Source organism: Spermophilus citellus, assembly GCF_964194105.1.
Source record: "Spermophilus citellus genome assembly, chromosome: 4".
Taxonomy (NCBI): Eukaryota; Metazoa; Chordata; class Mammalia; order Rodentia; family Sciuridae; genus Spermophilus; species Spermophilus citellus.
This window is the reverse complement of record NC_138185.1, coordinates 146,675,374-146,699,065: the sequence shown is the minus strand read 5'-3', so window position 1 is coordinate 146,699,065 and position 23,692 is coordinate 146,675,374. Positions and strand designations below refer to the sequence as shown.

The 23,692-nt window shown below is 38.8% G+C and overlaps 2 protein-coding genes across 2 annotated transcripts in view; both read left to right on the top strand.

The window, feature by feature from the left end:
• The window catches only part of LOC308648237 (olfactory receptor 4K13-like), a gene marked incomplete at both ends in the record, with an annotated part of 102,656 nt that extends 81,352 nt beyond the window's left edge, over window positions 1–21,304 (top strand). The window contains one exon of the mRNA XM_081292895.1: window positions 20,536–21,304. Coding sequence (XP_081149021.1) covers window positions 20,536–21,304 — 769 coding nt within the window. The remainder of the gene's footprint in view (window positions 1–20,535) is intronic.
• LOC308646220 (olfactory receptor 4N5-like) lies at window positions 943–1,869 on the top strand (the record flags this gene model as incomplete). Its single annotated transcript, XM_081288883.1, has 1 exon — window positions 943–1,869. One exon carries the CDS (start codon window positions 943–945, stop codon window positions 1,867–1,869), a length of 927 nt encoding a protein of 308 aa, XP_081145009.1.
• Window positions 21,305–23,692: the final 2,388 nt, after the last annotated feature.

The following is a 23,692-nucleotide window of genomic DNA, read 5'->3' as shown; positions in this document are numbered from 1 at the left end:
AATGAGAACAAAGAAGTAAATACATAGCAAATTAAAAATCAACTGCAATTAATTTTAATTATCTCTTAAATTTGTATATTATATGTTGTATATGGCAAATTTAAGCTGAATTCTAATTATATTAGTTGGGACAGTCAAAATCTTTTGGTAACATGAAAAAATATCTGAGAGAAGTATATCATTTGGCTAACCTTATAACATTTGGAGAAGCAGACTTTAGGTATATGGTAAACAAAAAAAGCTTGCTACTAATTAGAATTCAAAAAAAGAATGGAGTGCATATATAAGATTGGCACCTAATCATGGATATAACCATGTAATTTTTCCTAATCAAGATAATACCTCTAAGTCATGTCAAATGTACAGATCTTGTTTGAGAGCCTGATGACAAGTTTAGATTGAGAATTTACAAAGCTATCCATGCAGAGCATAACATCAGAAATATCATTGCAATTCAGAAAACGAACAGAAAGGTAACAAGCAGGAATTCAGGCTTCTGTGTGTCAATCAGGAGAGGAGACCCAGACTTGGCCCATATTCTGACAATTAGAAATAATGAATTACTATTAACAACAATGATAAGTCATCAATAACCCCAAAACAGACAATCTTGCTAAAGGTTATGTTGTGTGTTAGTAAGGATATTCCCAAACATTGTGAGGAAAATAGCCTTGAGTCCTACAGAAGCACAGTTATATAGAAACTCAGGGTTAAATGGGAATGAAAGTGTAGTTAGAAGACCCAACTCTTGGTGAGGAATGAGTAGAATGAAAGAAGGGTAAACTCAGGATTCAGGGGAATTATGGGGCATAAGTTGCTTTCAGCTATGCTAATTTGGGATGTAGGAAATATTATTTTTACTAGGAGAAGTTCTATTGAGCAGAAAAAAGTTGGTCATAACAGGTAACAATTTGCTTTTGTGATTCTCTGGATTAGGAAGCGATGGACACAGGAAACAGCACAGTAGTGACAGAATTCATCCTCCTTGGTTTGACCCAATCTCAAGATGCCAAAATCCTGCTCTTTGTGCTAGTCTCAATGTTCTACCTCATAATCCTCCCTGGCAATGTTCTTATCATTCTTACTATAAGATCAGATCCTAGACTTAATGCTCCCCTCTATTTCTTCTTGGGAAACTTGGCCTTCCTGGATGCCTCCTACTCCTTCATTGTGTCTCCCAGGATGCTGGTGGACTTCTTCTCTGAGAAGAAAGTAATTTCCTACAATTGCTGCATCACCCAGCTGTTTTTCTTGCACTTCCTTGGTGTAGGGGAGATGTTCCTCCTTGTTGTCATGGCCTTTGACCGCTACATCGCCATATGTCGGCCTCTACACTATGCAACAGTCATGAGCCCCAGGGTCTGCTATGCATTGCTGTTGGCTCTGTGGCTTGGGGGTTTTGCTCACTCCATTGTGCAAGTGGCCCTTATCCTGCACTTGCCCTTCTGTGGCCCAAACCAGCTGGACAACTTCTTCTGTGATGTGCCACAGGTCATCAAGCTGGCCTGCACTGACACCTTTGTGGTGGAACTCCTGATGGTCTCCAACAATGGCCTGCTCACCCTGCTGTGTTTCCTGGGCCTTTTGGCCTCCTATGCTGTCATCCTCTGCAGAGTAAAGGGACACTCCTCAGAAGGGAAGAGCAAGGCTGTCTCCACTTGCACCACCCACATTATCATTGTGTTCCTCATGTTTGGACCTGCCATATTTATCTACACCCGCCCCTTCAGGGTTTTCCCAGCTGACAAAGTGGTTGCTCTCTTTCATACAGTCATCTTTCCTTTGCTGAACCCTGTAATATATACTCTTCGCAACCAGGAAGTGAAAGCCTCCATGATAAAGCTGTTATGTCAGCACAGGGTGTTCTAAATGGAGTAGAAACATGAGTAAATCAACAGCAGAGAAAGTTCAATAAAAATGAAATAAATTATTTCTTTATGCATTGAACAAATGAGTCCAGTTGACAAAGTAGTTGCTCTCTTTCATACAGTCATCTTTCCTTTGCTGAACCCTGTAATTTATACACTTTGCAACCAGGAAGTTAAAACTTCCATGATAAAGCTATTAAGACAACACAGGGTGTTCTAAATGAAATAGAAAAATGAGTAAATCAACAAAGTAGAAAGTACAATCCAAATATTATAAATTATTACTTCATGTACTGAATAAGTGAGTCATTTAGTAAACAAACTATTATGAATCACCTCCAATTTTCAGGCTCTGTTTAAAGTATATGCATGAGATAAACTAACTTTCCAGGTGTCTTAGGTTATATTCATGTGAATAAATGCAGGTGTACTGTGGTTTGATTGGGGAAGTACTAAATACCTTAATTTTCGTAGTTAAGTAAGATATTCTGACACAAACCAGGTGGTCTTTTGAGATTCAGCTGATACAAGATGATCTGAAAGAATTAATCACACAATTTCCTGAGATATTCTAGGCAGAAAGGATGACTAACACAAAGATCCACAATTTTATAAGATTGGTACATTTGAAGACCACAAAGAAGAACAATGTTGCTTAGTGGAGTTGAAGAATCTGAAAGTAGAAAGAATTGAAAGAGGAGAGGTTGCAGGTAAAACTCTCATGAAGTATTTTAAGCAATGGAAAGAAGTTCATGCCATTTAAACTTTAAATGAGGCCATAAAAGGCATTAAACTGGAGAGTAAGTATTAATGTTTTTTACTTGCCTTAAGGCAAGAGCTTCAAGATTCTGGAGGAATTCTATGAGAAATAAAATATTATTAAGTAGAAACAATTCATGCTGTTAAGTAATTTTAATGCTACCTTAATTAGTTATTTTTTTCCTAAATTTGGAGAATGTTGTGATCTCCTTTACTATTGTTGTTAATCTTGGAGAGGAACTTGAGTTCACTTCAAATGATTTCATCCTGAATGCAATTATGTTGGTTATTTGTTGTATTAATTTTTATTTAGTTATAGATGTTTAGCCATTACAATTTCTTTATTTATTTGTTTGCTTGGATGGGGGTAATACCAAGTATCATGTATTTTTAAAATAGTTGAATGGACTGTAAAACAGGCTGTGAATTTGGAATGCCATAGTATATATTAAAATGTTAACAGCAAATCCTGTCCTCATAGCAATTATTGATATGGGGAATAGAACAGTTATTTTTCTATTGCAGTCTACAAGATCACCGTACTGAAACTGTGTGCAATACTCAGGAAAATAGCTTAGAGCTTCTCTAGCACTAGTAGATATCCCCATATAAAATGGAAACCTTATATTCTTTAGTCCCTAGGCCACTTCCCTGATTTCTGAATTTAAGACTTACATAAGTCAATCAGAAGTTGTAAGAAGACTTTAAGGTCTCATTTTAATCTTCCATGCCTCTGAAGAGGACAAATATAGAAATAAGAAGGCTGGAAATCAGCTTAAACCCACAGTCTTCTTTAGATAAAGGAGGGCTTTCTAAACCATGACACTACTGATATTTATAGCCCAACAATTCTTTGTTGTGAAGTGCTTCCCTGTACGTTGTAGATTGCTATGAAGCATCCCTGACCTCTACCTTGATGCCAATACCACATCCTCACTTGTAATAATGACAACTATCTCCATGTATTGCCTATGTCCCTTGAAGGTAATGTTTGCCCACACTTAACTCCATGGGTTAAGAAGAATAGTGTGCTGTGTGTAGATCTTATAGTAACATGGTCAGTCTTATTTTGCAGTGAGTATATGATCTGGAGCCGAGGCAACTTACTATTTTTAATAAACTATACTTATAGTATAATGAAAATCATTGGAATATATGAGTATGCTATCTAAATATAAGAAAAAAATCACTTGCATGTACACTGAGACTATCCAGTGTATAAACATAAATAATAATATTAAAATAACAATGGTAACTATATTCAAGATAGCAGAAGATAATGTATAATAAGTAGATAAAAAATTTAAACAGAAAATTAGAATTCACGAAAAAATTGAATAAAATTCTATTTATTAAAAATTGTGAAAAGAAGAATTCATCATGAGTTTAAAATTGGAGTAAACACAGGAAAATACTAAAGAGTTAGCAAGAAATAAAGTGAATAAAAAATTTCAAATGAAATGCAAATTGGATAAAAAGGAAAATAAGGAAAGGGTATTAGAATTATGTAAAATACAAGGAAATGTCCTACCTATGTGTAGTGGACATCCAAGTACTGTGGGAAAAAGAGAAACTGGGATGCAATATTTGCAGAGAACTTCTACAAAGTGATAAAGGGCATCAACATGGACCACATGTACCACAAGTCTTTGGTCCATAAGCAGAATAAAGATTTGAGAAAGAAGACTCAAACACATGAATGTAAAGCAGAGAAAAGTCAATGATACAGAGACTCTTAGAAGCCACTGAAAGAAGGAAGCACATATTGACTTGAAAAGATAAACAGTAAGGGCAGCTTTTCCCCATAAAACAAACATGGAAATCAGAGTACAATTATATCTTGAAATTGCTGAAAGATGACAATGCAAGTTAAATAATTTTTTTAAAGAGAGAGAGAGAGAGAGAGAGAGAGAGAGAGAGAGAGAGAGAGAGAATTTTAATATTTATTTTTTAGTTTTCAGAGGACACAACATCTTTGTTTGTATGTGGTGCTGAGGATCGAACCCAGGCTGCACGCATGCCAGGCAAGCGCGCTACCGCTTGAGCCAAATCCCCAGCCCTCAAATAATTTTTATGAGATAAAAAAACCCATTTAAATGAAGAAGAGAGAAAGACATTTTCAGACAGAATTAGAAAATCTGTTTCCTGAGAATTTGTATTAAATCAGTATTAGGAGTAGTTCTTCAGTTAAGAGACCCTAATCCTGGAAGGAAACAATAAATTAAAGGAAAGAATGGAGAATAAGTTAATTGTCAAGTTGATATATGTAAATAAGTATAGACTAACTATTGACTGTACAAACAGTAGTGTATTTTAAGGGGTTTATCATACATATGCACAGTACATACATACAGCATATATGTAATATATACATATTATACATATTGTTTGTATGTACACATGAAAAGAGTCATGAACAATGAAAGAAACAATAAACATGGAATTTAAGTGTTCTATGATTCTAATATATTAAAATATTTGGTCAAACTAATACTTTGATATTAATCTTTATGAAATCCTGTAAAATATTAATAAGAGGGCTTCTAACTATAAAATTCAGGACAAGTTTTGAAAAGTATTATTTTGCCTGAAAACAGCTAGAAAGAGGAAAGAATGTATGAAATAAGAAAAAACATAGAAAAGTAAATATACTACAAAAAATAAACATTAAAAGCTTCATTTAAAATCTGGAATTGCTAAACTTCAAGCATGAATATTTTCATATACTAAATACATAGGTAGAAAAAGTTGAAATAAAAGGAAAGTTTGAAATAAAATAAAAACAGTTGTTGTTTTTTGTTCATGGGTTCCATATTTGTTTATTTGCCTACTCAGGAAATTTATCTGAAACCCCAAGTCAACATTTGTTATGCTTTTAGAGTGATTTGAGCACATGCAGAGAATAGCAGAAGCAAAAACAAAAATCCTTGAATCACCCTGTGTGTGCACTCCCAGCTAAGGTGGCACAAAGTGACACTGAGTTTTCTTTCAGCTCTCTTCCTGTAACAGGTGTCCCTTTCACAGTCTATTCACAGCACTGTTTTCCATGTATTTACAGTTATTGTTGGTGATTCTGCTGTTTGAAGGGCTCTGAAAGAACGAACAAGGCTCATCGTCGGAGAAAATGCCCATTTATTGAGGAACAGCTCTTCATATTTATAGAGGGGGGGGGTGGTTTGACAGATATGACAGTTTAACTGTTGAAGGGTTTGACAGTTGGCATGGGGTGCTTTCTGATTGGTGGGTAAGGATCATGTGAGCTAGCAGGGCTAGTCTGATTGGTGGGTAAGGATCATGTGAGCCAGCCGGGCTCACCATTGGATGGCTCTTCTCGGGGGATGGGGAAGTTGGAGCCGGGGTGACTCCCAACATTCCCCCCTCTTTGTTATTAAATGAGAGTGAGCATCAACTCATTCTGGCTGCTTTCTGCTGAGATGGGGCGGTGTGGGAGAATCAGAGAGGAGGGAAGTAAGGAGCCCCCACAGGAGGGCAGAGAGGACTGGTATAACTTCAGGAACCAGATCAACGAAGGTTCCTTGCCATCAGGGATCCATGATGATGTCAGTCCATTCAGCATAGGTCTCGACTGGAGGTATCATCAGCAGCCAGAAGTTGGTAATTCCTGAGGAGAAGCTGGTTAAAAGCTTGATTAGAAGTTTTTTACCCAAGTCTGAATGAACTTTATGATAAAGGGAAGGAAGAGGCACAGGGAGTTTTTATAGCCCAAATCAAAGTGGGTCTCTGGGTCTGCAAGCTGCCTTGTTGGCACAAGGGGGGTTAAGTGTTCAACCTTGAGCGGGGGCTTGGGCATTTGGGCTTGAAACAAACAGGTGATAAAAAACCAGATAGAGGGTTTGAGAAGCCAGGTCATCCTGCAGCTAACTTTGTTTGGCATGCCCTGAAGACCAGCCTGTCCTGCACCTAACACCCTCAATTCCACTCTTCATTCCTAGTCCAATCTAGCTCCCTCCCCTCTCTATTAAGGCTGCTCTTCAAACTCTCTCCTACCTGGATGTCTCTGAAACTAGCTTGCTTCTCTCTTCCCAGCTTTCCAAACCAGCTTGCTTCTCTCACTTCTATCACTGTTCCCAGCTTTCCCTAGTCACATCAAAAAAGCATGGGCTTTGTAATAAAGAAGGCAACTTCTCCTAAGCTCTGAACGAAGGTAGCCAAGGGAGGATGGTGGCCCATTGTTCAGATCTCTCCAGGTTTTATGTGAAACACCTCAACCTTAAATACTTAAAATTCTGGGAGGTAAACAAAACACACATGTTCCTCCTTAGGCCCAGAAGGCAACTGATAAAGGTAGTTCACACTTATTCAGGGGTCACCATGCTCCGGACACCTAAGTGGTTTGTCAGAAGGACAACACACAACGGTCCCACTACCAGCCAGATCCAAGCAAGCAGGGGGTCTGTAAGGAGGAGAAGGGGGTCTGGCTGGAGAGGGCCCTTAGGGTCACTTGCTTTGAATCTCCAGACATAGGGCGAAGAGAGGAACCAAGAGGGGCCAGAAATGAGGGGGAGCATTAGATATTGGGCTAAGAACGGAGACGGAGACACAGGAGAGGCGGAGCTTGAGGGCATTGGCAGAGCTTGAGGGAATATTGTGGGGAGGGATGACAAGAGTACTTAATGACAGGTGACGATCATTGGCTCTTCTGATGAAGGTGTAGGAGTGCTGGGTTTAAGCCTGGAAATGTGAATCCACGGGGTAAGTTGGTTATCAGACAAATTGAGTTTGGCCGCCAAGGGAGTGCACATAATCACCTGAGCAGGACCCTCCCATTTTGGTTTTAGAGGGGGCTTTTCCCCCAGTGGGCAATAGTAAACAAGTTGACAAGGTGTTAAGTAGGTAGGGTTTTCAGAGAGACTGGGGTCAGGAAGGAGCCAGTCCTGATAGCACCAGAGTTCAGAGGAGGGGCAGGGCATAGGTTTTGGAGACGGGTAGGGGTTCTGTAGGCAATCCGGGAGGAACGAGGGGACAGCCTTACATGACTTCATAAGGTGAGAGATTAGAAGGCTTCTTTGGCAAGGCCCTAATGAGCAATAAATCCAAAGGGAGCACCTTTACCCAGTCCAGGCTTAATTCCATGGTGAGCTTGGTGAGGGTCTCTTTAAGGGACCAATTGGTCCTTTCAACCTTTACAGAAGCCTGGGGGCAGTAAGAGTAATGGAAATGCCAAGGGAGTGATAGCGTGTGAGCCAGTCCCTGAGTTATATGCAGGTGAATTCTGGGCTATTGTCTGATTGGATAGAAGTGGGCATCCCAAAACGGGGGATTATGTGAGTAAGCAACAGATCAACTACTGTAGAGGCCCTTTTGTTAGAAGTGGGAAAGCTTCAACCCATCCCAAAAAAGTATATGACCGTGGGCCTGATGAGAAGGGAAAGGTTTAGGTTTTAATGGAGTATTGGTATCGGTTCTCTGGCAGATCTGACAAGTGGAAGTGATCTGTTGTAGGAGGGTCTTATCGTGTGGGGAAAGGGTGAAAAAGGAGTGAAGGAAAATAGTGAGACTCTGTGGACTAGAATGGAATAGAGAGTGAAGAAACTGGAAGAGTTGTTGGGGATCTTTGGGCCGATCCCCGGTGGTAACGAAGAGTAGTGGAGAGGAGGTAAAGCTCTGTAGGGTGGCTGATTGAGCTGCTTGATCAGCCTTGGAATTAGTCAGTTTGATGGGCCTTGCAATGGATTATTCCTAGTTGGGAAGGCAGCCTGGAGGCTCATAGTAGTCCAGAAATAAGTGTGGAATTAATGACTGCCATCCCTCTGGTGGTCAATAGCCCCCTTTCTTTCCAAATGGCTGTGTGGGAGATCAGGATATGGAAGACGTATTTGGAATCTGTATATAGGGAGAGGGTTTTTCCCTCTGCTAGCTCACATGCCCTTGTGGCAGCTATGAGTTCAGCTTGTTGGCTGGTGGTATTGGGTGGGTGAGGTTTTGCCTCTATGATGGATGAGAAGGAAATGACAGCATACCCGGCCACTTTAACCCCTTCATGTATAAGAGGGCAGGGGTCCCTCAGAAATGGTGGTAGGACAGGGTAAAATCATCTCTAATACCTCCAGGCATTTGTGGATGGGATCTTGTAAGGGAGAAGATGGGAGGAGGGAGGCAGGGTTTAATGGAGGGCAGGACTGAAAAGAGATGGAGGGATTTTCAAGGAATGAGACAAGGAGGGATAGAACCCTGGAAGGAGGAAGTGACTGTAGCCCCTTGTAAGTCAGGAAATCCTTTAGATGGTGAGGAGATGAGATGGTTAGCAGGGAGCCAAAGGTAAGCTTGTGTGCTTCTTCCTGGAGGTCATGGGCTGCTGCAAGGGCTCTGAGGCATGGGGGCCAGCAAGCTGTTTCGATAGGTAGGCCACTGGTGCAAATGTGGGGCCATATTGCTGACCCAGAACGCCCAGACTTTGTCCCTGTTTCTCATGTACATAGAGGGTGAAGGATTGGGAGAGGCCGGAGAGATGCAGTGTAGGTGCCTGGAGGAGGGCCTTTTTAAGGATTGTAAAGGGCTTCCCTGCTGCTGAGGGTAGGGGTTCATCTTGGGGACCCTTGGCCAGATTATATAGCAGCCTGGTGAGGAGGGAGTCCAGGCCCTGAAGTACCCAGCCAAACCCAAGAAGGAGAGTATGTCATCTTTGGTCTTTGGTGTAGGTATAGACACAATAAGCTGTTTTCTGTCTACTGTAATGGGCTTTTTCCCTTGAGAGATATGTGACCTCTTTACATGCTATTTGGGCCTTTTGTGCATACGCCCAATATCCCTTTAAGACCAAGAAATTAAGTAGGAGAACTGTGTCATCTGTTGAGTGCCCTTTGGACGGGCTAGAAGAATTTGTAGAGGTTTGAAAGAGGTGCAGAAAGCAGGATTGGATTGGAGCAAAAAGAAAGCCTGGACATAAGAGATCTCTACCCATTGTTTTTGAATGCTCACAGTAATTGTAGAGATCCCTTAGAATGGAGGGATCCAGGGACCCACAAAGGGGCCATCTGCTTTGATTGTCTAAGGGATAAGTGGAGCAGGCCTGGGTGCTATAGGGGAGAGTCAACCGGCAGAGGGGACATATTACCCATGTAAGGAGGAGGGAAGAGGATGCAAACGTGGTAGTAAGAGAGAAGGAGAAAACTGATTTATGGGCAAAAGGGACATCCCCACTAGATCCAAAAAATCAGGAGTGCCTAAGTGGCAGGTTCGAGCTGCAGAGATTGGTCATCACCAAATCCTAGAGTTGAAGCTCTCATCCTGGACAGAGCCAGAGTTGTGGGAGACGTTGGCCAAGGCTTTTCTGGACCCCTCCTGGAGAGGCTGGATACTCCCAGGGCCTGAAAGAGGGGAGAGAGAGAGGCAGGGTAAGAGAGAGGAAGGGGCGGCTAAGCATCTCTCTAGAGGCCGAGTCTTAAAGGTGAGAGGACTAGGACTTTTGAATCTGCCCAAGGAAGGAGTCCCTGAGGGCCACCGTAGCCTTAAAGGCTGTGGTGGGGTGCTTTCCTCCCTGCAGGTGGGCAAAGAGATTTGCCAGACAATTGCAAGAGGGTGGATTCGAGACACTGAGGGTGAAAAGATTGGAGGTCGGAGGCCAAGGTTTGTCCAAAGAGGTGTGGACTATCTCGAAATCCCTGAGGAAGGACAGTCCGGGTTAAAGGCAAAAAGATATCCTTTAAATCTATGACCAAGAAGTGGGTGGCAGTGTGGGGGACCTGAGACAGCAGAGTGTACGGGTTGGGAACCAAAGGATGTATGGGCCTAACGGAGGTGTTGATGAGTCGTAGGTCCTGAACTAAATGATAGGACCCTTTGGGATTTTCTACTGCTAGTATGGGAGTATTGTGAGCAGGATGGAGGTACCCTTGCTAAGAAGGTCCTGAATAATAGGTTGTAGGCCCAGAAGAGCTTTTGTTGACAGGGGGTATTGAGCCTGATCGGGGAAGGTGTTAGGATCTTTGAGATGAATGTTAACTGGTGGGCAGGAAACGGTGGAGGGGGTGTGGGTATCCCATACAATCAAGTCAACCAGGTTCGTAGGTAAGGGGTCCTTTTTAGTATGATGTTTCACGTCTTGTCCCAAAAAGGCCAGAAAAGATGAACAGGCCAATTCTGGGGCCTGACTGATGCCAGAAGCCCAGATGTTGATTGTTGTATTGAATTTAGAAAGACTATCTTGACAGAGCAAAGGAACTGGTCACTGGGGCATAACTAGGATCATCTGAGAGAATGGGAAGTTGTCTATGGAACAGAGTAATAGGAGAGTCATTTTTGGATAGATGGTCTTTCCTCCTACCCCGACAGTAGGAGAGGTGGCCAGCACTGTTTGCCCTCAGAATTCTGTCAGGACTGAGAAGGTAGCCCCGGTGTCAAGGAGAAAGTCAACCTTGTGTCCATCCACATGAATCCGCACCCTGGGTTCCTGTCTATTGATCGTTATGGCAGGGGACAAGGACCCAAGGCTCTGTCAATCTTCGATTGCCATGACCAGAAGGTTGGAGGGTTCCCTGGCCATAGGCCTCCTACGGGATCTAGAACAGTCAGAGCCCCAATGACTTGTTGTTGATATTTAGGGCATGGGGTACACGGAGTGCGTGGTGCAGGGCATGCCCTTGCCCAATATCCCTCCTTACCACACTTAAAGCAGGCGCCCAGGGGGATTTTGACCTGCGGTGATGGGTGGTGACCTGAGGAAGCACCCCAAAGGGCCTGGGCGAGCATCTGAAATTTCTCAGTCTGGGGGATGGCAGAGCCTTGTTTGAGCTTTTTTAGTTTGGCCTGGATGTCGGGGTAGCTCTGTGAGGAGAAATATGTCAAAAGGACATGACAGCCATCTGGGGTTTCGGGATCTAGGTTACTGCTGAAGGGCTTTCGTAAGCCAATCCAGAAATTCCGATGGGGTCTCTTGTAATTTTTGGAAATTGACAGCCTTATGTGTCACTTTTTTTGAGTCCAGCAATAATACATGTGGAGAATTGGTCCCTACTCTGTATGCCAGCTTGTGTATAATCCCAGTCAGGAGTTTGATCTGGGGCAGCAAGTGGCCCCAGAGAGTGATTGGGATTAACTTGGTGAGTTTCATCCGAATGGGCTCTGGCAAGTTCCCAGACTCTGGTACGTTCCTCAAGAAGGAGAGTATTAGCCAATAACATACAAGCCTGGAGGACCCATTGAAATGCTCTTCTGTGGTGAATGAGCCCAACCTTCACTTGAGTTGCATGAGGTCATTCATGGAGAATGGGACATGTACCCGGATAATGCCCTCAGTTCCAGCAACCTCTCTTAAGGGGCCATAGTTTGTGGGACTAGGGTGCGAGACCTAGATTGGGGGGACTAAAGGTGTTGGCCGAGTTAGGGGGAGCACCTGAGGGGCTGGACGGCGCCAATGGGGGAGGTTGGTAGGGAGAGGGTTCATCTGCTGGATAGGTCAGGGTGAGATCAAAGAAGAGAAAAAGCCTCAACATAGGGGATCTCCTTCCACTTTTTCGAATGCTTGCATAAGTTAAACAGATCTCTGAGAATTGCGGGATCTAGGGATCCTCCTGGGAGCCATTGACTTTGATTGTCTAATTGATAGTAAGACCAATCTTGTGTGCAGAATTTAATAAGGGGGAGTCTGCAGGGAGGGAAGAAGAGGCCCCCATACAAGGGTGGTTATTGAGAGAGAAGAAGAAAGAGAGAGAGAGAGAGAGAGGAGTGCCTGTTCTTCCACTTCTCAGTACCTCCCACTCATGAACAGGTTCCAGAGAGTGACCACAAAGGCCATGGTGGGGTGCATTCTCTCCTCCATATTGGGCGTCAGAAGTTTGCCGGATGATTATGGTCAAAGCCTCTGCGTATAGCCCATCTGAAGTTGGATACCCGTTAGGGGAACTCACCTACTGAAGAGCCGGTGTTGTGTGAGTAGTAGCAGTGCTCGAAAGAGTGGACAAGGATGGCAAGCTTTGAGAGAGGGGGCCCTTGAGCAGTGAGGCATTCCCCCTCCTGGGGTTTCAGCACCAATGAAAGAACAAACAAGGTTTTTTGTCGGAGAAAATGCCCATTTATTGAGGAACAGCTCTGCATATTTATAGAGCCAGGGGTGGTTTGACAGATAGGACAGTTTAATGGTTGAAGGGTTTGACAGTTGGCAAGGGGTGCTTTCTGATTGGTGGGTAAGGATCATGTGAGTCAGCAGGGCTAGTCTGATTGGTGGGTAAGGATCAAGTGAGCCAGCAGGGCTCACCATTGGATAGCTCTTCTTGGGGGATGGGGAAGTTAGTCTTTGGAGCCTGGGTGACTCCCAACAGGCCCCCATCAGAGTGCTAATTACCAACAATATTCCAAAGCACAAGGAGTCTGTGATATGCCTTTGGGACTAATAATGCTTGTGTTAGTTAAGTTTCATTCAAGCAGGAGTGATGCTGGTGGCAGCGAGGTCATTTTAAAACAGGAGTCTTTTAAAAGAAGCACAGATAAAACAAAATAATGTATTGATTGTTTGATGAAAATGTTGAGATCAGAGATTTGTGGAAAGATATACTGCATTATTCTCTAAATTATTGTCATTAATGGTTAACTATCATTATATGTGTTATTATTAAACTTTATAAATAAAGTTTATTTTAGGGTACACTTTTTAAAATTTTATTTGTTCTAATCAGTTATACATGACAGCTAAATGCTCTTTGATTCATTGTACATAAATGGAGCACAATTTTTCACTTCTCTGCATGTACATGAAGTAGGGTCACACCGTTCCTGCAATCATATAGGTATCTAAAGTAATGATATCCATCTCATTTTACCATCTTTTCTATCCCCATTCCCCTTCTCCTCCCCCACTTTCTCCTTGCCCAATCCAAAATTCCACCACTCATCCCATGTGCTCCCCCCCACCACCCATTATGGATTAGCATCCACTTACCAGAGAAAACATGCAGCCTTTGTTTTTTTGGGTTTGACTTACTTTGCTTAACATGATATTCCCTAACTCCATACATTTACCGGTAAACTCCATAGTCTTATTTTCTTTTATTGCTGAGTAATATTCCATTGTGTATATATACCACCGTTTCTTCATTCATTCATCTACAAAAGGACATCTAGTTTGGTTCGATAGTTTGGCTATTATGAATTGTGCTGCCATAAAAATTGATGTGGCTGCATCACTGTATTATGCTGTTTTTAAGTTCTTTGCATACAGACCAAGGAGTGGGATAGCTGGGGTCAAATGCTTGTTCCATTCTAAGTTTTCTGTGACATCTCCATATTACTTTCCAGATTGGTTGCACCAATTTTCAGTGCCACCAGCAATGTATGAATGTACCTTTTCCCCCACATAGGATGCAATAATTTTTAAGGATAGATAAATGATAAGATTGTAAGGGCCAGGTGCTATGGTGCACATTTGTAATCCCAGCAGCTCCAAAGGCTGAAACAGGAGGATCATGAGTTCAAAGCCAGCATCAGCAATGGTGAGGCACAAAGCAACTCAGTTAGACCCTGTATCTAAATAAAATACAATAGGTTTGGGGATGTAGCTCAGTGGTTGAGTGTCCCTGAGTTCAATACTCAGTACTGAGAGAGAAAGAGAGAGAGGAGCAACAGATGAGAAAATTTAATCTTCCTATGAAAACAGTCAAAAAAATGAGTAAGTACTAAATACTCATTAAGTGAGAAATATTTCAATAATGGGAATTTGTCTTTTCAGTCCCATGAGATTCTGAAAGTCTATTTTCTATATTTGAACAATATGTTTTTTAGAAATACAGAAAATCCAGATTCAATAGCTGAACTTTAAAACTACCATAATACAAATGTCAAAAAAAACACTATAATATCACTATGGCCAATGATTTCTTGACTATGACCACAAAGCAAGAAAACAAACAAACAAAAACAGAAACAAAAAGGATTGAGACAAATTAAAAGATTCTGCACAGCAAACAATGTAAGTAGGAAAACATCTCAAAGTGTGAGAAAATATTGGCAGCATATACATCTGATAAGGGGGTTAATGTTTAAAATATATAAAAATCTCAAACAATTAAATAGAAAAATAATTCAAAAATCAGCAAAGGGTGTGAGTAGACATTTCTCAAGAGAAGCATAAAAATAGCCAACATGTATATGAAAAATCTCCTTTATTATTAGTTACCAGGATACATACCTTAAATCTTGAATGAGATGTATCCTCACACCCATTACAAAGGCTGCCAGAGATGAAAGTAACAAGTATGGATAGAATATGGAGGAAAGGAAATTCATGTACAGTATTAATGAAAAATACTGAGGGAATATAAATTAATACAGATAAATGGGAAAAATATGAAGGTTTTCTCAAAATTCAAAATAGAACTGCTTATGATCTAGCTACCTGTCTACTGACTATGCATCCAAAGGACATTAGCATGCTGAAGATGTATCTGCCCTACTACACTTTTTAAATTTTTTAAAATTTGTTCTAATCAGTTATACATGACAGCAAAATGCTCTTTGATTTGTGGTACATAAATGGTGCACAATTTTTCACTTCTCTGCTTGTATACAAAATAGGGTCACACCATTAGTGCAATCATACATGTACCTAGGGTAATGATGCCCATCTCATTCCACCATCTTTCCTACCATCATTCCCTCTCCCCTCTCTTCCTCCCCTCTACCCAAACCAAAGTTCCTCCACTTGTCCCATGCCCCCCTCCATTATGGATTAGCATCCACTTATCAGAGGAAACATTCAGCCTTTGTTTTGGAAGGATTGGCTTAATCTGCTTAACATGATATTCTCCAACTCTGTCCATATTGCTGCAAATGCCATACTTTTATTCTCCTTCATTGCTGAGTAATATTAATATTTCACTGTGTATACATAATACAGTTTTTTTATCCATTCATCTATGGAAGGATATATATATATATAGCTGGGTCAAATGGTGGGTCCTTTCCAAATTTTTTAAAGGAATTTCCATACTACTTACCAGATTGGTGCACTAATTTGTAATCCTACCAGCAATGTATGAGTGTACCTTTTCCTCCACATCACCACCAACACTTATTGTTGCTTATGTTCTTGGTAACTGCCATTCTGACTAGAGTGAAATGAAATATTAGAGTAGATTTTATTTGCATTTCCCTATTTAGAGAGCTGAAGAACATATTTTCATATATTTGTTGATTGATAGTATATCATCTTCTGAGAAGTGTCTGCTCCGTTCCTTATTCCATTTAATTGAATGTTTTTTTTTTCTTGGTGTTAAGTTTTTTGAATTTTTTTATATATTCTGGAGATTAGTGCTCTATCTGCTGTGCATGTGATAAAAAATTTGCTCCCATTCTGTAGGCTCTCTCTTCACTTCATTATTTATTTTGCTGAGAAGAAGCTTTTTTTTTTTTAGTTTGAATTCATCCCATTTATTGATTCTTGATTTTACTTCTTGTGCTTTAGGAGTCCTATTAGGGAAGATAGGGTTTAATCTGACATTATAAAGATTTGGACCTACTTTTTCTTCTATTAGGTGTAGGGCCTCTGGTCTAATTCCTCCCATGTTTATTTAGTACTATTCACAATAGCCAAGATATACAATCAACATAACCATCCATCAACAAACAAACGAATAAATTTGAGTATATATGCACAATGAAATAATATTTAGGATTTAAATGGGTGAAATATTGACATTTGTTACAACATGGATGAAACTGAAAGATCTTATGTTAAATGTGGTATGTCAAGTACAGCAAGACAAATACCACATAATCTCACTTATATGTGGAAACAAAAAAGTCAAGCTCGTAGAAATAAAGAATGGAAAGGTGGTTACCAGAAGATGAGCTGAAAAGAGTTATCAAAGGCTACAAAATTGTTATAAAATAGGAGTAAATTTAACAAGTTTATTATACATCAAGGATATAATAAAGTGTGTATGATTATCTTAAAATTTTCTGAATACATTTTAAGTGTTATCACCACAAAAATAATTATTTTAATTAATCTATATGTTAATTAGCTTAATTTACCCATTTCACAATGTGTACTTACATCAAAATATCACATGGGACAACATACATATATTTTATCAAATAAATGAAAACAAAACAGAGTAAATTCTTATAGTTTCCTAATAGGATTATTATCAATGTTTATTGTATAAAATTTTGGAAGCAGAAGTATGAATATTATACAAAAATCCCATAATTAACTTTAGATATATCCTTCTGCACCCTATGAATATTAGTTGTTGTCTTTAAAATCTTACCATAGGTAAAAAATTACCTCACATTTTCTGCAATGGCAGAGAGATTTTTAACAATCCCCAGGACATTTTTACCACCAGTCTCTGACGGATCTAACAACTATCAAATTTGTTTTCTCCTGTATGTCCCTTACCAATGCATACTTTTAAATACTGTACTTTTTTGAATTCAGGGCAGACAATCTCACTAGATGTTGAAGACTAAGCATTTCAGGATTTCTTTCTTTTTTTTATTGTTGGTTGTTCAAAACATTACATAGTTCTTGACATATCATATTTCACACTTTGATTCAAGTGGGTTATGAACTCCCATTTTTACCCCGTATACAGATTGCAGAATCACATCAGTTACACTTCCATGGATTTACATATTGCCATACTAGTGTCTGTTGTATTCTGCTGCCTTTCCTATCCTCTACTATCCCCCCTTCCCCTCCCCTCCCTTCCTCTCTTCTCTCTCTACCCCCTCTACTGTAATTCATTTCTCCCCCTTGTATTATTTTTCCTTTTCCCCTCACTTCCTCTTGTATGTAATTTTGTATAACCCTGAGGGTCTCCTTCCATTTCCATGCAATTTCCCTTCTCTCTCCCTTTCCCTCCCACCTCTCATCCCTGTTTAATGTTAATCTTCTTCTCATGCTCTTAGTCACTACTCTGTTCTTAGTTACTCTCCTTGTATCAAAGAAGACATTTGGCATTTGTGTTTTAGGGATTGGCTAGCTTCACTTAGCATAATTTGCTCTAATGCCATCCATTTCCCTCCAAATTCTATGATTTTGTCATTTTTTAATGCAGAGTAATACTCCATTGTGTATAAATGCCACATTTTTTATACATTCATCTATTGAAGGGCATCTAGGTTGGTTCCACAGTCTTGCTATTGTGAATTGTGCTGCTATGAACATGGATGTAGCAGTGTTCCTGTAGCATGCTCTTTTTAGGTCTTTAGGGAATAGACCGAGAAGGGGAATAGCTGGGTCAAATGGTGATTCCATTCCCAGCTTTCCAAGAAATCTCCATACTGCTTTCCAAATTGGTTGCACCAATTTGCAGTCCCACCAACAATGTACAAGTGTACCCTTTTCCCCACATCCTTGCCAGCACTTGTTGTTGTTTGACTTCCTAATGGCTGCCAATCTTACTGGAGTGAGATGGTATCTTAGGGTGGTTTTGATTTGCATTTCTCTGACTGCTAGTGATGTTGAGAATTTTTTCATGTACTTGTTGATTGATTGTATGTCCTCCTCTGAGAAGTGTCTGTTCAGGTCCTTGGCCCATTTGTTGATTGGGTTATTTGTTATCTTATTGTCTAATTTTTTGAGTTCTTTGTATACTCTGGATATTAGGGCTCTATCTGAGCATTTCAGGATTTCATAAAGGTGTTACGTCCAAAGTCCAAGTGCAGCCTGGTAGGTTTGATGACCCTGACATATTACCCTAACTATAAATTACATCTTCCACATTATTTGAACTTACAAATTGAATGTGTTCCTAAGTAATAGATACAAATGCCAAATTTCTAGAAGAAGGAAGGAATTGGAAAGCTTTAGCTAAATGGAAATGAATTTGACTTTGTTTCAAACTGACAAAAATGAAACAATATTTTTATATAAGTGCTAAGAAATTAATTCAATACTTCCAGATGAATAAGTGATCTTTAGAAAAAAGAGATGTCGGTGTGTTTAAATTGTTCAGCCACACTGATTAGATGGAATGGTCTTATATTATCACATAATATGAAGAAAGTCACCTACTCTTTTCAGGGCATGCAATTATTTTAAAAAGTGGATAAATAATAAGACTGCAAGCATAATGTGCCTGATCCATAGCTTAGAAAGTCACAATATGTTACCACACATGATGCTATTGCTAGACTCATTAAAATTTAAGAGAAATGACATGAGAGAAAATCTAGCACCTCAAAGAAGCAGTCTAAAAATGGGTAATTGTTTAAACACTAATTCAACTAGAAAGCAATCAATGGTTTGGGGGTTCATGTGCTTCTACAAGTATATTATTTATATACTTCCTAGAAATATAGACTGTCCAGAGGAAATAACTGCACATGATGGTCTTACTGCAAGAGTACAAGTATAGTCAACAAGTCTTGGTGGTCAATGAGAATAATCAGACATTTCCACTGCTCATTTAATTTTTACATAACTCTGGAAGATGTAATCAAACATAATGATTGGCATATGATAGAATTCTGATGAGATTTTGCCTTAATGTTAGCTCTGCAAGGGAAAATATGTAATTTCATGCTTAGTGTGGTTATCTAGAGACACTGTATTTTCACATTTAAAACATGTGACTTACAGGTTAAAACTTACAAAAAAATAATCCCATGTATCTAATTTTCTTTCTTAATAATCATTATTGAGTCTGGTTATAAGATTCTGATAAACACAAGAAAAGTTCTAGAAATAATTCACAGACCTCTAATAAGAATTGCATTACAACCCCAATCAAGGAAAAGGCAAGGCTCTCCACTTTATGGCTCAAAGTAGATCAAGTCCTGACCTCATTAAATGTGAGTATGTTATTTTTTTCTTAATTCACTAAGCTGAATCTACCTCAGTCAGTGGCACAATATCTTTGATTTAATTTATTCTGAAAAAAACTTAAGTTTAAATAAAGCCCTTGTGAAAATAATTGAAAAGAAACAAAGATCCAAAGGGGACAATAATTTTCATAACGATACTGTACAAACAATGCATCCACATTTTTAGAGGTATTGTCTTTGTTTTTTCTTTTAATAAGCAAAAGTTAATGGTTCATCTCACTCATTTTTTTCTCAACTTCTTTAAGAAAAGTTGAGTAACACAGTAATGGTGAACTTTGGTACATCTTAGCCTTAAGAAGGTGATTCTGGATTTCTATGCACTGTTAATATATGAAGACATATGCACTAAATAGAAACATCACATCCACATGGCCTTTGGATTCAGTTTTGTAACACACTTGCAAATAATTATTTTGTTAGCTAAATAAACTGAAAATCCTTAATGTCTAGCAGAGGTCATATGGGTCATTCCAGTTCCGAATCTCTATCTTTCCTCACATATTAACTTTAATTTCAATTAACAATATAACATTTATCAACATTAAACTTTATACTAATGATATGAGTATTCTCTCTTATAGATTCTTTCAGTAATATTTAATGCACATTTTATTTGAACACTATTTTTTAATGTGGAAATGAAAAGCCTTTTTAGTGCATAGTGTAGATGGGATATGAATGTTTCAATGTACTTCCACAAAGCTCAAGATAAAAGTGTACTTCATTATTGATTTTCAAAGTCCTTCACTATCTCTATAATAAACTAAGCATTTAGCCACAGTTTGATCTGGAGTCGAACATGAAGACAGACACAAGGATTGATGCTCTGAATAAATAATAAAGTGAAATGCAGAAGTAATGAATAGAAACACTGTCTTATTATTCTCTGTGATTTTCTGTGTTTTCTTCTCTTTTAGACAGCTTCTGACAGACTCACAAAAGTAAATATATGGATATCCTAAGTAAAAACACAAGTATTTCTGAGTTTATTCTGCTTGGACTTTCTCATTCCCAAGATATTCAGATATTCTTTTTTGTTATCTTCTTTCTTGTTTATGTAGCTGCAGTAGTGGGGAACCTCCTCATAGTGATCTCTGATATTTGATAACCATCTTCACTCACCAATGTACTTCCTTCTGGCAAATCTATCATTTTTTGACCTATGTCTTTCTTCTGCTACAACTCCCAAAGTAATTGCAGACTTCCTTAGAAAACACAAGACCATCTCATTGTGGGGCTGCATGGTCCAGATGTACTTTATGCACTTCTTTGGGGGTGGTGAGATGTCTCTCTTGATAGCTATGGCCATTGACAGGTATGTGGCCATGTGCAAGCCCTTGCACTACCAGATCATCATGAAACGCAGGATGCTCATTGGGTTTCTGGTGTTGTCATGGGCAGTTGGATTCATTCATACCACAAGTCAAATGGTTTTCACAGTGGGTTTACCTTTCTGTGGTCCCAATGTTGTGGACAGCATCTTCTGTGACCTCCCTCTGGTCATCGAGCTGGCCTGCACTGACACCTATGTCCTGGAGCTCCTGATGATTGTGGACAGTGGGCTCCTGTCCCTGGTCTGCTTCATCCTCTTGGTCATATCCTACATCATCATGTTCGTCACCCTCTGGCAGCGCTCCTCCAGCACCTCCTCCAAGGCTGTGTCCACACTCTCTGCTCACATCACTGTAGTGATCATCTCCTTTGGCCCTGCTATCTTCATCTATGCTTTTCTGTTCAACAGTTATTCTGTAGATAAGTTTCTGTCTGTGTTTTACTCTATAATCACCCCCTTCCTTAATCCAATTATTTATACTTTGAGGAATCAGGAGATGAAGGCAGCCCTTAAGAGACTGAGCAGTCAACAGATTGGTTCCTGTGTTTCCTCTTAGATATTGTTTGTGTCCTTGCTTATTTGTCTGCCTTCTACTATTTTAGAGACTTGAGTCTTAAGTACTTAATCAAGTGGCTGAAATAAAAATACTAAATGATATCAGTTTTATTCCTGCCATATTCTATATATTAAGGCACTGTAAATGTTTTGATTTAAAATGTTCATAACAGAGATACAGTTCCTGGAAAAGCAAACATTATTTTATAACATGAGTCTTAAGATATCAAAAATATGTAAACACAGTGTTTCCTTATAAAATTGTTGCTATATTTTGGTGAATGAAATTGCAAAATATTTACTTCAATGAGATAATATCAAAGATGGTGTTTAATATAAATTTTTACTTTTACAATTGTGTTCTTTAACTTAATGTTCTTAAAGATATCTTCCATTATATGTCAATATTATGAAGGTTTCTCAGTAGCATTAAATTAGGATTTACAAAAACTTTCTTTTTTTTTAGCCTCAACAGTCTAATCATACTAATTACCTAGAAATTGAGGAAAAGATTTTGAAACATTTTTTATGTTCCTAATTAGTTTCTTAAAATTCAAAATCAATGACAGTAATAAGAACTAATTTTTTTTTCTTTTTCAATATATTTTTTAATACTAAATGACACTGATGGGTCAGTGTTTCTTTACATTAATTCAACTGTTTGTGAAGCAACCTTTTTTATATTTTCTAAGTACTAGACTCTTGTCCAAGCAATATAATACATTGTTAGTGATATATGTCTGGTCCCTGTCCCAAAGAGGAGAATAGGTTGGGGTGAGATGAGGGTTCTATGATACTCATAGTGATCTCAGAAAACCACTGTGAGAATGAGATCTTTAAACCAAGGACAAACATTAATAAAGTTGTGAAACAGGACATTAGACAAAGGTAGAGAATTTCAGACAGAAGTGTCAGTCTATTCAGGTATTGTGGAGTCAAAAAGAATCTGTATCTACTGAAGGTTGACCTTTATGAAGGAGACCTATGGATTTAAGCTGGCAAGTTTAATACTGAGGTTGAATATAGGTAAATGCACCAGAATATGTAATTGTGGTGAATCCTCTTGTTTAATAAAAATTATTAATGGAGTAATTTGAATGGGAGATATTAGCATTAGTAATCTTTAAATTTAATATAGCTCTATCCTCTTAAGTGCACAAGCAAAAAAGGGAGGTGAGATGGCTTTTTTTTTAACCTGGATCTGTTAAATCATAATAATAGTAAGTTTACTGAATCTGTATAATGAGACATTCTAAAAGTAAATAAAAACCTAAAATTATGCAAAAAATCTAACAGACTACATTCAGAGTGATATCTTATACCAGGAAATCACGCTTATATATCTTCCCTTCTTGTCTTTTCTTCAATTTGGCCCTGGACCATGTCTTTTAAATTGTTATCTTTATTTTAGAAAATTAAGTATACTTATCAACTGGTTTGAGCACCAATTTGTGCACATATTATCTTTCTAATTTCTGTGTTTAGGAACCCTGCCTGTCTTACAAACACATCCTCAAGCAGTAATGCATACTACAGCATACATCTTTAGCAGAGACACTTTGAAAAGGTTACATTTTAATGACAATTCTTACTTTATACTAAGGTCTGAGATGGGGAACTGCTAAGAAAAGCTTTAACGTTAAGAGAGTCAAAAATCTTATAGTAATGTCTACTTTGTTTTTTGGAAATTCATGTGTCACCACCTTTATCAAATGTTTATCAATATAGTTCTTTGGTATTTCTTTCAAGAAGGCTATAATTGTTTTAAAAACATGAAGGAATTTCTTATTACAATAAACACAGAATAACTGCTCTATCGAATGAACTCATCTTTGATCTTTGTTGTTACTTTGTAAGCCTTTAGAATTTGCTGGCTTAATTATGTTGCTTATCATAATGTTATACTAGAGTGGTCCATGAACTTCTCTGATTTTTAGACTACTCGTAATCAATTCAGGTCATTAAGAATGGTGAAAGCCCCACCAACACCACCCTCTCTCTCTAGTCCCAAGTATAGGAAAATATTTTTATCTGTGTTACTAACTGGTCAATGTTCTATGAGTTTCCTTGTAGTAGACACTGCTTATATAAATTTACTTGAATAAGAAAATCAGTCATCATATTAGTTATAAATTATTTATGTAATCAAGTTAAGAGAACTATAATTTCTTCATGTTTTATTTAGAATAAATTAATTTTCTATAAATATCTTCTACCCAGAACCAACCAACCCACTTAGTGCTTTGCTGAGCAAACACCCTTTAGAGAAAGTTTACATGCATGAAACATCTGGTGAATTCATGATTCACCTAAACAATAGTTAAAACAAGTTCTTATTCTGAACTCTAGGGGAAATCCACATGGTTATTTTAATAATTCCCTCTGGGAG